General features: G+C 37.0%; 2 protein-coding genes across 3 annotated transcripts; both read right to left on the bottom strand.

Annotated features, from left to right (window-relative positions):
- Positions 1-2,716: 2,716 nt before the first annotated feature.
- On the bottom strand, positions 2,717-4,332 carry HBB (hemoglobin subunit beta). Its single transcript, XM_055282707.1, has 3 exons — positions 4,181-4,332; positions 3,830-4,052; positions 2,717-2,979 (listed from the first exon to the last, which is right to left on the bottom strand). The coding sequence occupies exons 1-3, from the start codon at positions 4,270-4,272 to the stop codon at positions 2,851-2,853; spliced, it is 444 nt and encodes a 147-aa protein (XP_055138682.1). The 5' UTR covers positions 4,273-4,332; the 3' UTR covers positions 2,717-2,850.
- A 5,824-nt stretch (positions 4,333-10,156) lies between these two features.
- On the bottom strand, positions 10,157-11,990 carry HBD (hemoglobin subunit delta). 2 transcript variants are annotated; one of them, XM_055282701.2, is made up of 3 exons: positions 11,662-11,990; positions 11,309-11,531; positions 10,157-10,412 (listed from the first exon to the last, which is right to left on the bottom strand). In XM_055282701.2, the coding sequence occupies exons 1-3, from the start codon at positions 11,751-11,753 to the stop codon at positions 10,284-10,286; spliced, it is 444 nt and encodes a 147-aa protein (XP_055138676.1). In that variant the 5' UTR covers positions 11,754-11,990; the 3' UTR covers positions 10,157-10,283. The 2 variants fall into 2 exon arrangements, with proteins under 2 accessions (XP_055138676.1, XP_063498065.1); XM_063641995.1 differs by having other exon boundaries at positions 10,157-11,531; positions 11,662-11,902.
- Between the last annotated feature and the right edge of the window lie 951 nt (positions 11,991-12,941).

The raw sequence follows: 12,941 nt of genomic DNA, 5'->3' as shown, positions 1-12,941 counted from the left end.
TTTATTGAGATTTAGTTTTTGGATTTCTATTTATTCCACTATCTGACTTACACATGAATGATATTAATTTAATATGCTTTTAGAATGAAGAAAATGAAGCCATTTTTAGATAAACCAAAAGTAACAATGTATTTCCAGTAGAAAGAGATAATATTAAGGATACTCAGAAAAAAATAGAATAAACTTAGAAGGTTAGAAATGAAGAAAAGCATGTAAAATGTTTTGTAAATTAGTGTAAACATTACTTCACTATTTAATAATAATAATAGGAAATCTAGGGAGTAAAACTATACAAAATATCTAAAATATATATATATAATTATAGATTGGGAAGGGGAAAATGAAGATAAAGTGCTAAAATTTATTGTATTGTTTTGGAAAAGTGTAAACAGTCAAATGGATATTTGTGTCTGAAAAATGAAGAATGCAATTCTAATCATCGAGATGCATTTTTTTATTTTTTAGTTTTTTGATTTATGTGATATATATTTTTTCCTTTTTTATTATTCTTCAGCTTTATTGAGGTATGATTCACAAATAAAAATTGTATATATTTAAGGTGTACAACATGATGTTTTAATATATGTATACCTTGTGAAATGATTACCACAATCAAGCTAATTAACATACCCATTATCTCACATAGTTACCTTTTTCTTGTGGTAAGCACTTTTAAGATCTACTCTTGGCCAGGCCCAGTGGCTCATGCCTGTAATCCCAGCCCTTTGGGTGGCTGAGGTGGGCGGACCAGCCTGACCAACATGGAGAAACCCTGTCTCTACTAAAAATACAAAATTAGCTGGGCATGCTGTCGCATGCCTGCAATTCCAGCTACTCGGGAGGCTGAGGCAGGAGATTTGCTTGAACCTGGGAGGTGGAGGTTGCAGTGAGCCAAGATCTTGCCATTACATTCCAGCCTGGACAACAAGAGCAAAATTCCTTCTAAAAAAAAAAAAAAAAATCTACTCTCTTTGCAAATTTTAAATATACATACAGTACAATTAACTACAGTCATGATGCTGTACATTAGATATCTAGAATTTATTCATCCCACATAACTGAAATTTTATACCCCTTGAATAATAGTTTCCTGATTCTCCCACCCCCATCCCCTGGAAACCATACCTCTACTGTCTATTTCCATGAGTTTGACTTTTTTAGGTTTCACATATGAGCAAGTTTGTGCAGTATTTGTCTTTTTGTGTCGGGCTTATTTTCCTTAGTTTTACATCCTCCAGGTTCATCAATTCTGTCATAAATGGCAGGATTTACTTCCTTTTAATTTTTTTCTTTTCCTATGTTTAATATTTTTGTTTGTTATTGAATCATATGAGTTTCTTATATATTTTGGATATTAACCAAAATATATAAGAAATATTTGGTTTGCAAATATGCCATTTCATGGGTCACCTTTCATTTGTTGGTTGTTTTCTTTTTTGTGTGGAAATTTTTTGGTTTGATGTAGCCTCACTTCTTTATTTTTCCTTTTGTTGCCTTTGCTTCTCATATCAAATTCAAAAAATGGCTGCAACATGAATATTAGAATTTTCTTCTTATGATTTCTTTAAAAATTTTTATGGTTTTAGGTCTTAGTTTAAATCTTTAACCCATTTTGAATTTATTTTTGTTTATGGTGTAAGACAAGGGTCTGATTTCATTTCATTTTGAGGGTTTCACCCTCTCATATCATAAAATTCTTCTATATACCCTTCTATCATCACTTATTGCTGATTATATGCCTTGATTTCAGAATCTTGCCAACTAGATTCAGAATTTGACTAGGAGAGAGGACAAGGACAACTTGAGACTCATATTTTATTTCCAGAATCTAGCATCTACCTACCTAGGTATTGAATAAGAAAAATAAAGTTAAGGTTGTTGATGGTAACACTATGCTAATAACTGCAGAGCCAGAAGCACCATAAGGGGCACGATAAGGGAGCCAGCAGACCTCTAATCACTTCCTAAATACCAGTCTTAAACATCCTGAGGAAAAATGAGACTTCCATTTGGGGTGGGCCTGTGACAGGGTGATAAGACAGCAGTGAATATCAAGCTACAAAAGCCCCATTTCACATTCTTCTCAGTCCTACATTTTCACACTAAGCCCAGTCCTTCCAAAGCAGACTGTGAAAGAGGGAAAGTTCCGGGAGACTAGCACTGCAGATTCCGGGTCACTGTGAGTGGGGGAGGCAGGGAAGAAGCGCTCACAGGACAGTCAAACCATGACCCCCTGTTTTTCCTTCTTCAAGTAGACCTCTATAAGACAACAGAGACAACTAAGCCTGAGTGACCAGGCGAGGAGAAACCATCTGGCCATAAAACATGGAACACTTTAGGGGAAAAGTAATATCTCTAAGCAAGAGAACTGAGTGGAGTCAAGGCTGAGAGATGCAGGATAAGAAAATGGATAGTGAAAAGACATTCACGAGGACAGCTAAAACAATAAATAATGTAAAATGTAATATAGCAAAACTTTAACCTCCAAATCAAGCCTCCACTTGAATCCTTTTCTGAGGGATGAATAAGGCATAGGCATCACGGGCTGTTGCCAGTGTGCATTAGCTGTTTGCAGCCTCACCTTCTTTCATGGAGTTCAAGATATAGTGTATTTTCCCAAGGTTTGAACTAGCTCTTCATTTCTTTATGTTTTAAATGCACTGACCTCCCACATTCCCTTTTTAGTAAAATATTCAGAAATAATTTAAATACACCATTGCAATGAAAATAAATGTTTTTTATTAGGCAGAATCCAGATGCTCAAGGCCCTTCATAATATCCCCCAGTTTAGTAGTTGGACTTAGGGAACAAAGGAACCTTTAACAGAAATTGGACAGCAAGAAAGCAAGCTTAGTGGTACTTGTGGGCCAGGGCATTAGCCACACCAGCCACCACTTTCTGATAGGCAGCCTGCACTTGCGGGGTGAATTCTTTGCCAAAGTGATGGGCCAGCACACAGACCAGCACGTTGCCCAGGAGCTGTGGGAGGGAGACAAGAGGTATGAACATGATTAGCAAAAGGGCCTAGCTTGGACTCAGAATAATCCAGCCTTATCTCAACCATAAAATAAAAGCAGAATGATAGCTGGATTGTAGCTGCTATTAACAATATGAAACCTCTTACATCAGTTACAATTTATATGCAGAAATATTATATTTATATGCAGAAATATTGCTATTGCCTTAACCCAGAAATTATCACAATTATTCCTTAGAATGGTGCAAAGAGGCATGATACATTATATGATTATTGCCCTGAAAGAAAGAGATTAGGGAATGTATTAGAAATAAAATAAACAAAAAAGTATATTAAAACAAGAAAGCATTTTTTAAAATTACAAATGCAAAATTACCCTGATTTGGTCAATATGTGTACACATATTAAAACATTATGCTTTAACCCATAAATATGTATAATGACTATGTATCAATTAAAAATAAAAGAAAATAAAGTAGGTAGATTATGAATATGCAAATAAGCACACATATATTTCAAATAGTAATGTACTAGGCCGACCGTGTAAACTTTTTTTAAGTTACTTAATGTATCTCAGAGATATTTCCTTTTGTTATACACAACGTTAAGGCATTAAGTATAATAGTAAAAATTGCAGAGAAGAAAAAAAGAAAGCAAGAATTAAACAAAAGAAAACAATTGTTATGAACAGCAAATAAAAGAAACAAAATGATCCTGAGAGTTCCACACTGATGCAATCATTCGTCTGTTTCCCATTCTAAACTGTACCCTGATACTTATCCCCTTCCTATGACATGAACTTAACCATAGAAAAGAAGGGGAAAGAAAACATCAAGGGTCCCATGGACTCACCCTGAAGTTCTCAGGATCCACGTGCAGCTTGTCACAGTGTAGCTCACTCAGCTTGGCAAAGGTGCCCTTGAGGTTGTCCAGGTGAGCCAGGCCATCACTAAAGGCACCGAGCACTTTCTTGCCATGAGCCTTCACCTTAGGGTTGCCCATAACAGCATCAGGAGTGGACAGATCCCCAAAGGACTCAAAGAACCTCTGGGTCCAAGGGTAGACCACCAGCAGCCTAAGGGTGGGAAAATAGCCCAATAGGCAGAGAGTCAGTGCCTATCAGAAACCCAAGAGTCTTCTCTGTCTCCACATGCACAGTTTCTATTTGCCTCCTTAAGCCTGTCTTGTAACCTTGATACCAACCTGCCCAGGGCCTCACCACCAACTTCATCCACGTTCACCTTGCCCCACAGGGCAGTAACGGCAGACTTCTCCTCAGGAGTCAGGTGCACCATGGTGTCTGTTTGAGGTTGCTAGTGAACACAGTTGCGTCAGAAGCAAGTGTAAGCAATAGATGGCTCTGCCCTGACTTTTATGCCCAGCCCTGGCTCCTGCCCTCCCTGCTCCTGGGAGTAGATTGGCCAACCCTAGGGTGTGGCTCCACAGGGTGAGGTCTAAGTGATGACAGCCATACCTGTCCTTGGCTCTTCTGGCACTGGCTTAGGAGTTGGACTTCAAACCCTCAGCCCTCCCTCTAAGACATATCTCTTGGCCCCATACCATCGGTACAAATTGCTACTAAAAACATCCTCCTTTGCAAGTGTATTTACGTAATATTTGGAATCACAGCTTGGTAAGCATATTGAAGATCGTTTTCCCAATTTTCTTATTACACAAATAAGAAATTGATGCACTAAAAGTGGAAGAGTTTTGCCTACCATAATTCAGCTTAGGGATATATAGATGGATCTCTTCCTGTGTCTCCAGAATATGCAAAATACTTACGGGACAGAATGGATGAAAACTCTACCTCAGTTCTAAGCATATCTTCTCCTGATTTGGAGTAAAACCTTCTGGTAAGAAAAGAAAACACACACACACACACACACACACATATATATATATACATACATATATATATATATACACATACACACACACACACATATATATACACATATATATATACACATATATATGCATTCATTTGTTGTTTTTTCTTAAGTTGCTCATATATGCTAATAAATTATGTCTAAAAATAGAATAAATACAAATCAATGTGCTCTGTGCAATAGTTACTTATTAGGTTTTGAGAAACGAGAGATAAAAAACTAGAGACCTCTTAATGCAGTCAAAAATACAAATAAATAAAAAGTCACTTACAACCCAAAGTGTGACTAACAATGGGGTAATCAGTGGTGTCAAATAGGAGATTAACTGGGGACATCTAACTGTTTCTGCCTGGACTAATCTGCAAAAGTGTCTGGGGGAACAAAAAGCCTCTGTGACTTAAAAAGTAGGGGTAGGAAGGGAAAAGGTCTTCTACTTGGCTCAGATTATTTTTTCCTCTAGTCCACTAAGAATACTGCGTTTTGAAATCATTTCCTTGATTCAAGTTCCTATTTCTCTTTATATTTTGTTTGTTTAAACCTCCTTTACTAAAATTTACTCTTCTTTCTCTATAGCTTTCCAACATGATCTCCTTCCTCCCATCCCCTGTACTTTTTCTCCCTTGTACTAAATTAACTCCTCAGGTGAGGAAAAACTTTTGAAGTGCAGAGTTCTGCTTCCTGCCTTTAAAAGATGTAATGAAAACAGCAAAGGTAGCAAGCATTTATGAGGTCAGCGTAGGATCTCAGTGTTCCCTGAGGGCCCTGTCAGTCATTCGAATCCTGCCCCTACATGGAAACCCATGTCCTTTTAGTAAGGAAAGTGTTATACTTTTACTTTCCATGTTTCTCCTACTTCTTCCTTTCAGCTCTAACACTCTGAAACTACAATTACACAAAATTAAAATAAAATAAAATAAAATAAAATTTAGGTTAACCAAAAGAAACTGGATCCTCTATTTCTAGTTATCAGAAGGAAATTTACAAATTTCTTATTTCCATTGCTTTATTCTCTTAAACACTTTCTCCATTATTGCTAAATAAATAAAGCTCACTTTTTCTACCTGTCTCAACCCTCATCAGGTACTTGTGAAAAAATCTCACTCTGATTATTCTCACACATGCAGAAAGTGTTTGGTTCTTCTATGGCTATCTGGAGCCTAGGTTAAAAAATTATGCCTATATATGATTATAGAGGTAAGAGAGATAAAATTTAAGTATTTTCTTTTTATATTCATTCCTCTGTAAAAAACTAAAGCAATGAGGATCTAGGAACACGTGTAGCCCTGAGAAAAGATTTCACATATTGAATCCTGGGAAAAGAGGTCTTTAAAATATTTTAAATGTTAAAACATACAGATTTGACTTGACTTTTAGATTTTGGATTTTATTTTATTAAGTTTAAACCTGCATTAGCATTAGCATTGTTTTAGATTCAGACTGTTTTCAAGACCCTGTTTCACATCCCTGAGATAAGAGGCATGTATATGTGAAATAAAGTGTTCTGCGGAAGTTTGAATATGTCTTTTGCAAATATCCCAGGTCAAAGAAACTCCACAGACTTTATGAAATTATAATATAGGTTGTATTTATAGTATTCTGAAAGACCAAAATTGTCAAAGCAACAGCTTTGAAATCCTGATTGGCAGAAATTGTCACCTTCTTAAAGACTTACCCTACAACTTCTTATGCTCAGAAATAATTTTCCTAAGTTTTTCTATTTCGTTTTCTTTTTTAAATGATGAACTATGGATCCTTCTCTTGTGTTGGCAACTGCTGCAGATACCATCATCCTGGCTTCAAGGCAGGGGTTGCTTTTCCAACGGTAGCTACTTAGTGTGACTAGAGTGTAATGCAGACTTTTCTTTCTATTACCCATAATCCTGCAGGGACAAGGCTGCAAGCTATACTAAGACAATCAAAAGCCCAGGCATACCAGGCAAAAATAAGTTTCAAGAAGCGATAAATAGTGCAAATTTGGTTATGGTCAGAGCCTCAGTTTCAAATCTAAATCAGCATTCAAAGTTCCTGAAAAACTACTCAAGCTCACTGACATCTTCGCCATTGTGAGCTTGCTTCTACTCTGTGAATGAATGCCACAGCAGGTGCAGGTCTATTCTACTTTTATTCCAGCCCCACTGACCACAACACACACACACACACACACACACACACACACACACACACACAGAAGTCCTCATAAAAGAGACAGCGAGAGAGACAGAGGTCCGTTTCCTTTACTCCAGTCTATTAATCTTTCTTAAGTCCTAATGTTTTATACCAGAATGACCCTAGTCTGAGTATACTTAGAGGATGAATATTAGCTTCCTCCATGAAAATCATGACACTCATCTATGGGAGTGTGGTTTTATCATTTGTTTCAAAAGCAGCACTCAACTAGAGTATTTTTATACGTGTTCTACTGTTTAATCTAAAATTTCCCAAGTGAGACATTTTAGCAATCTACTGTATATGTTCCTAGGTCAAGCACAGTCTAGCTACTTGCTACAGACTTCTCTCCCAGACACACAATCTCTCAGTAAACACAACTCAGCATCTTCTCAGAATTAATTAATTAAAATGAAATGAAAATGTTCCAAGAAAACCAGAACCCATAGAAACAAACCGCACACACACAAAATAGTTTGGAAATAGGATAGTTTAGTTCACTTTAAAAAGTTGTGTTTCTTACCAAAAAGCAATAAAGTCAACATAGACACAACTTTGCTAAAGTATATGTGTAATTATTACAGAGAAATTTATATTTCAGTCTACACCTTATTCATTAATATTTCCTCCACTGGGCTCAGATTTTTCTTTCAGAATTAGCTTTTTTTTTAAACCTCATTAAGTGGGCCATGGTGTCAATTTATGGAGAGCAGAGGTACAGTCTTCAGATAAATTTGAGACTGCATCTCTTTAGAGGTAGAATCTCGGCTTCAGTCTGAACATCCTTTACAAACATGTAGGCATTAATTCAGAAGACTGCTCTGAAGCTCAAGAGATGGATGATTTAGGAGACTATTATGCTAAACTCTCCTGACATTATTTTCTTTAAAAATTTTCATGAACTCAAATTCACATTATTATGCCCTTTCTTCCCTTCCTCTCTCCCTCTCTTTCACACACACACACACACACACACACACACACACACACACACCCCCTTTCATTCAGATATATTGAACATAGTTTATAAAGCAACGCCATAGTGAGAAAAGAAAAACAACCATTTGATAAATTATCAAATAAAATTAAAGCCAAATCTTGAGGAATTAATTCCACTCCTATACTTTGTTTTAACTTTTATTTTAAATTTGGGGGTACATGTACAAGTTATATAGGTAAATTGCATGTGACTGGGTTTTGATGTACAGATTATTTCATCACTCAGTGATGAACTTAGTACCCAACAGGTACTTTTTCATCCTCTCCCTCTTCCCACCCTCAACCCTCAAGTAGGCCTGGGTGTCTGTTGATCTCTTCTTTGTGTCCATGTGTATCATCATTTAGCTCCCACACTCCTAGACTCTTACAGAAGCTCTACTCTAACAAATAATTTTAATATAACAACAAGGTGCCAAGTCTTTTTTCATCTCTTGACCTCCTCATCCTCAATATGAAGATAGCAATGCCCAGCATATAGTAATTGTGTGTGCTCGGCACATGTCCCATCCAGGTGACGTTCTCATGAATTCTCCGGTATTGGGATTTTTAGGACCAACTTCTTGCCTAGATTCACTGACTGCTTCTAATGGTGTAGGAATAGAAGAAAGTATAGTAAGCTATATTTGCTCTTTTTTTGACTTTTGGAGAAAGGAAGGTAGTTTGTTTTCCCTATCAAGATCATAAGGTCTACAATCTCTCTTACTGTCTTTCAAATACTTCACAAGTATCTCCTTTTAATATCTTACTCTTATGAGAACTTCCCTGTGCTCAGGAATGGGAAAGTGATCTTCCCCAAAATGCCCTGAGTAGCTCTGCTTCTGGTATGTAAACCAGTGGTTCCTAAATATCCTATTCAGGTATAAAGAGTTCTCAGTGCCTACTATGTATAATGACTTCAGGAAAACACATGGATATAAAAGAGCTTCTGCTGCCAGTCAATTCAAAATATTGTGATCAAAACAGTTAACTATAATGCATTGTCAAAATATTCTGGCAGTACAGACAGAGGTACTGTGAAAGCACTTTCAAACACAAGGAAACAACAGATTCTGTTTAGGTATTCAAGTAAGTTTGAAATTAATCAACATGCATATAATACAGATTTTTAAAAATGTATACAACTGAGAAAGTTCTAAAAATCCTTCTAATTTTACCTATGGCAAAAATGGTGCTCAAAGAAAAAAAATTACTACCTATGATCAGAAAGGAAGTGACTAGTTGTTTACTGCGTGCTTCTTCTTTGTTGTAGCATTAACAACAAAGAAACACTGTGCAATGGTATTATTAATATTGTCCTCTAATTCTAGAAGTTCTAAAGCAAGGAATAATCATTCCTTCATTTACTCATTTACTCATTCGTTCGTTCATTATTTTCTTGAATAAATATTTTCTTGCTGCCCATTGATGAATTTAATACAAGGCACAGTAGGCATGTAAGAAGGTAGAGAATAGGCAGAATTGTTTATAAAGCATGGAGTGTGTGTATGTGCATGAAATAAATAAGAAAAAAATAAAAATATAAAAAATTGTGTGGGGGAGGGTTTGGAAAGATTTTTTGGGTAGTATCAAAAAGTTTATTGAGGCTGGGGTCAAGAGAGGTCACAAGTAATACATGAGCAATGAATCTTGACTGAAATATGGGAAGATAAGAGGAAATTCTTTACAGAGATGTTCTGGGGCAAGTAAGAGGAGGGAGCTATTTCTTGGAGCAGGAACACTTGATGAGGTATAGTATTATGGGGTACAATGTGCATGCAAAGGAAGTAGGAAGAAAGAGAACATAACATTGTCTTGAGCAATCATTATGCTTTGAACTGAACACATTATTTTCTCAGTAATTGTTGGAGTTTGATCATAGCATTACCACTGAGGCTGTGACTTAGGGTTGAGGTCTTCCCTAGAGCCTCTGCAGTGCCAGTATTATCTCTGTATCAAGAGTTCTTGATAATTTCTGCTCTTTGGAGGTAGAAGTGTCATCCATTAATGCTTTGTATGGTTCCCTTGCTTTTCTCTTTTCCCATGTACTCTTTGTAAAATACACAAGTGCTCCCTATCTGTAGACCCTCAGGAACCTTCTTACATACCTGGACAAAAAAATGAAATAAGTAAAATTAATCATGAAGTTAAGCTGAACATTCTTTATTAGGCAGAAGCCATACCCTTGAAGCAGACATTGTGTTCCCAAGTTCAGAAAATAGAATCTAGGGAAATAGGGTCTTCTTATGGTTATCAGGAAACAGTCCAGGATCTCAATGGTACTTGTGAGCCAGGGCATTAGCCACACCAGCCACCACCTTCTGATAGGCAGCCTGCACCTGTGGGGTGAATTCCTTGCCAAAGTTGCGGGCCAGCACACACACCAGCACGTTGCCCAGGAGCTGCAGAGAAAAGGTAGGCAGATATATGCATATGGTTAACAGAGAAATAAAGATTGGCTTCTGAGAAACTGGGCCAACACCCATTTTTTTCTGCCCAAATCTTAGACAAAACTGATCCCCAGGTTATTCCCATCAGCATAAATAAGTACATATATGAATGCATGCATATAACATATATCTATACACACACATCCTCTATGTACTTAACTAGCATATAGTCTATATATGTACATATATGCTATATATGCTGTATATGCTATATACAAATTAATTCCAAATTAGTTTTAATTTTGTATGTGTATATAGCATATACAAATTAATTACTCTAAACAGATTAATAGATACAAATTAATTCATTAATCAGTGTGATGATGGGCTGTCTCCTAGCAACGACTTCTGCCCCACCTCCAGTGTAACTTTCTAGTCTTTCATAATCAAATATTCACTTTCCTTTCCATCCCATTTACTACCAAATTTATAAAATTCCAATTATTCCTTATTGTAAAATAATTTATAGCCTCTAAAACAGTATTCTATGCCTCTCGTCTTTGAGCTGGAGCCTCTCTCATACCCATGTGGAGAGACAAAAGAATTATTCTAAGTGCAGAATTAGCAGGTGAGAGCTGGCATGCATAATTTGAGTTGTGGTTAGAGAAGGAAAAATGAAGGGAGGGGGTTGGGAGAGAAGGACAGGATATTAAATAATTTAAAATAGCAAGATTGTGAGGGAGGAAAAAATGCAGAATATTTAAATTAAAAAATTAACAAAATTTTAGAAGCATTAAATGATAAAATATAGTAAAATGACAAAAATGTGGGGGAAGAGCAGGTAGGTAAAGACTAAAATGTAAGATTAGAAAGTAAAAAGAGAAAAGTGAAGCATCTCCTGGACTCACCCTGAAGTTCTCAGGATCCACGTGCAGCTTGTCACAGTGCAGCTCACTCAGCTGAGAAAAAGTGCCCTTGAGGTTGTCCAGGTGAGCCAGGCCATCACTAAAGGCACCGAGCACCTTCTTGCCATGAGCCTTCACCTTAGGGTTGCCCATAACAGCATCAGGAGAGGACAGATCCCCAAAGGACTCAAAGAACCTCTGGGTCCAAGGGTAGACCACCAGTAACCTGAGGGTAGGAAAACAGCCCAAGGGACAGAGACAGTCAGTGCCTATCAGAAACCCAAGAGTCTTCTCTGTCTACACATGCCCAGCTTCCATTTGCCTGCTTAAGCCTGTCTTGTAACCTTGATACCGACCTGCCCAGGGCCTCACCACCAACTGCATCCACGTTCACTTTGCCCCACAGGGCATTGACAGCAGTCTTTTCCTCAGGAGTCAGATGCACCATGGTGTCTGTTTGAGGTTGCTAGTGAACACCGTTATGTCAGAAGCAAGTGTAAGCAACAGTCGGCTCTGCCCTCCCTTTTATGCTGGTCCTGTCCTCCCTGTTCCAGTGAGCAGGTTGGTTTAAGATAAGCAGGGTTTCGTTAGTTTGTGAGAATGAAAAATGAACCTTCATTCCACTGTTCCCTTAACTTGCCCTGAGATTGGCTGTTCTGTCATGTGTGTCTTGACTCAGAAACCCTGTTCTCCTCTACATATCACCCCACCGCATCTCTTTCAGCAGTTGTTTCTAAAAATATCCTCCTAGTTTCATTTATGCAGAAGTGTTTTAGTCTAATACAGTGGAATGTATCTTAGAGTTTAACTTATTTGTTTCTGCCACTTTATACTAAGAAAACTTGTCTAAAAGCAGATGTTTTAACAAGTTGACTCAATATAAAGTTCTTGTTTGTCTCTAGGGATTTTTGTCTCCAAGGGAATTTTAAGAGGTTGGAATGGACAAATCTACTGCTGCAGTTTAAACTTGCTTGCTTCCTCTTTCTTTTGGTAAATTCTTCCTATAATAAAACTAATTTTTTATTATATTGAAATAAATATCCATTAAAAGAATATTTTAAAAATGAATGGTATTTATTTACCAGTTATTGAAATAGGCTCTGGAAACATGAATTTTAAGGGTAACATTTTAATGACAGATAAAATCAAATATTATATACAAGTATTTTGAATGTTTAAAATTATGGTATGACTAAAGAAAGAATGCAGAGAAAGTGCAAAGTAGATTTACTATATTCGGCCAGATTAAATTTAATGAAGTTCCTGGGAAAATGCTAGTACAGAACATTTTACAATTGTGTTCTTAAAAAAAAAAATGTGGAATTAGACCCAGGAATGAAGATCCCAGTAGTTTTTCACTCTTTTCTGAATTCAAATAATGCCACAATGGCAGACAAATACACACCCATGAGCATATCCAAAAGGAAGGATTGAGGGAAAGAGGAGGAGGAAGAAATGGAGAAAGGAAGGAAGGAAGAGGGGAAGAGAGAGGATGGAATGGATGGAGGAGAAGAAGGAAAAATAAATAATGGAGAGGAGAGGAGAAAAAAGGAGGGGAGAGGAGAGGAGAAGGGATAGGGAAGAGAAAGAGAAAGGGAAGGGAAGAGAGGAAAGAAGAGAAGAGGAGAGAAAAAAA

This window comes from Symphalangus syndactylus, chromosome 6 (assembly GCF_028878055.3).
Source record: "Symphalangus syndactylus isolate Jambi chromosome 6, NHGRI_mSymSyn1-v2.1_pri, whole genome shotgun sequence".
Taxonomy (NCBI): domain Eukaryota; kingdom Metazoa; phylum Chordata; class Mammalia; order Primates; family Hylobatidae; genus Symphalangus; species Symphalangus syndactylus.
This window is presented reverse-complemented; position numbering and strand designations above follow the sequence as displayed.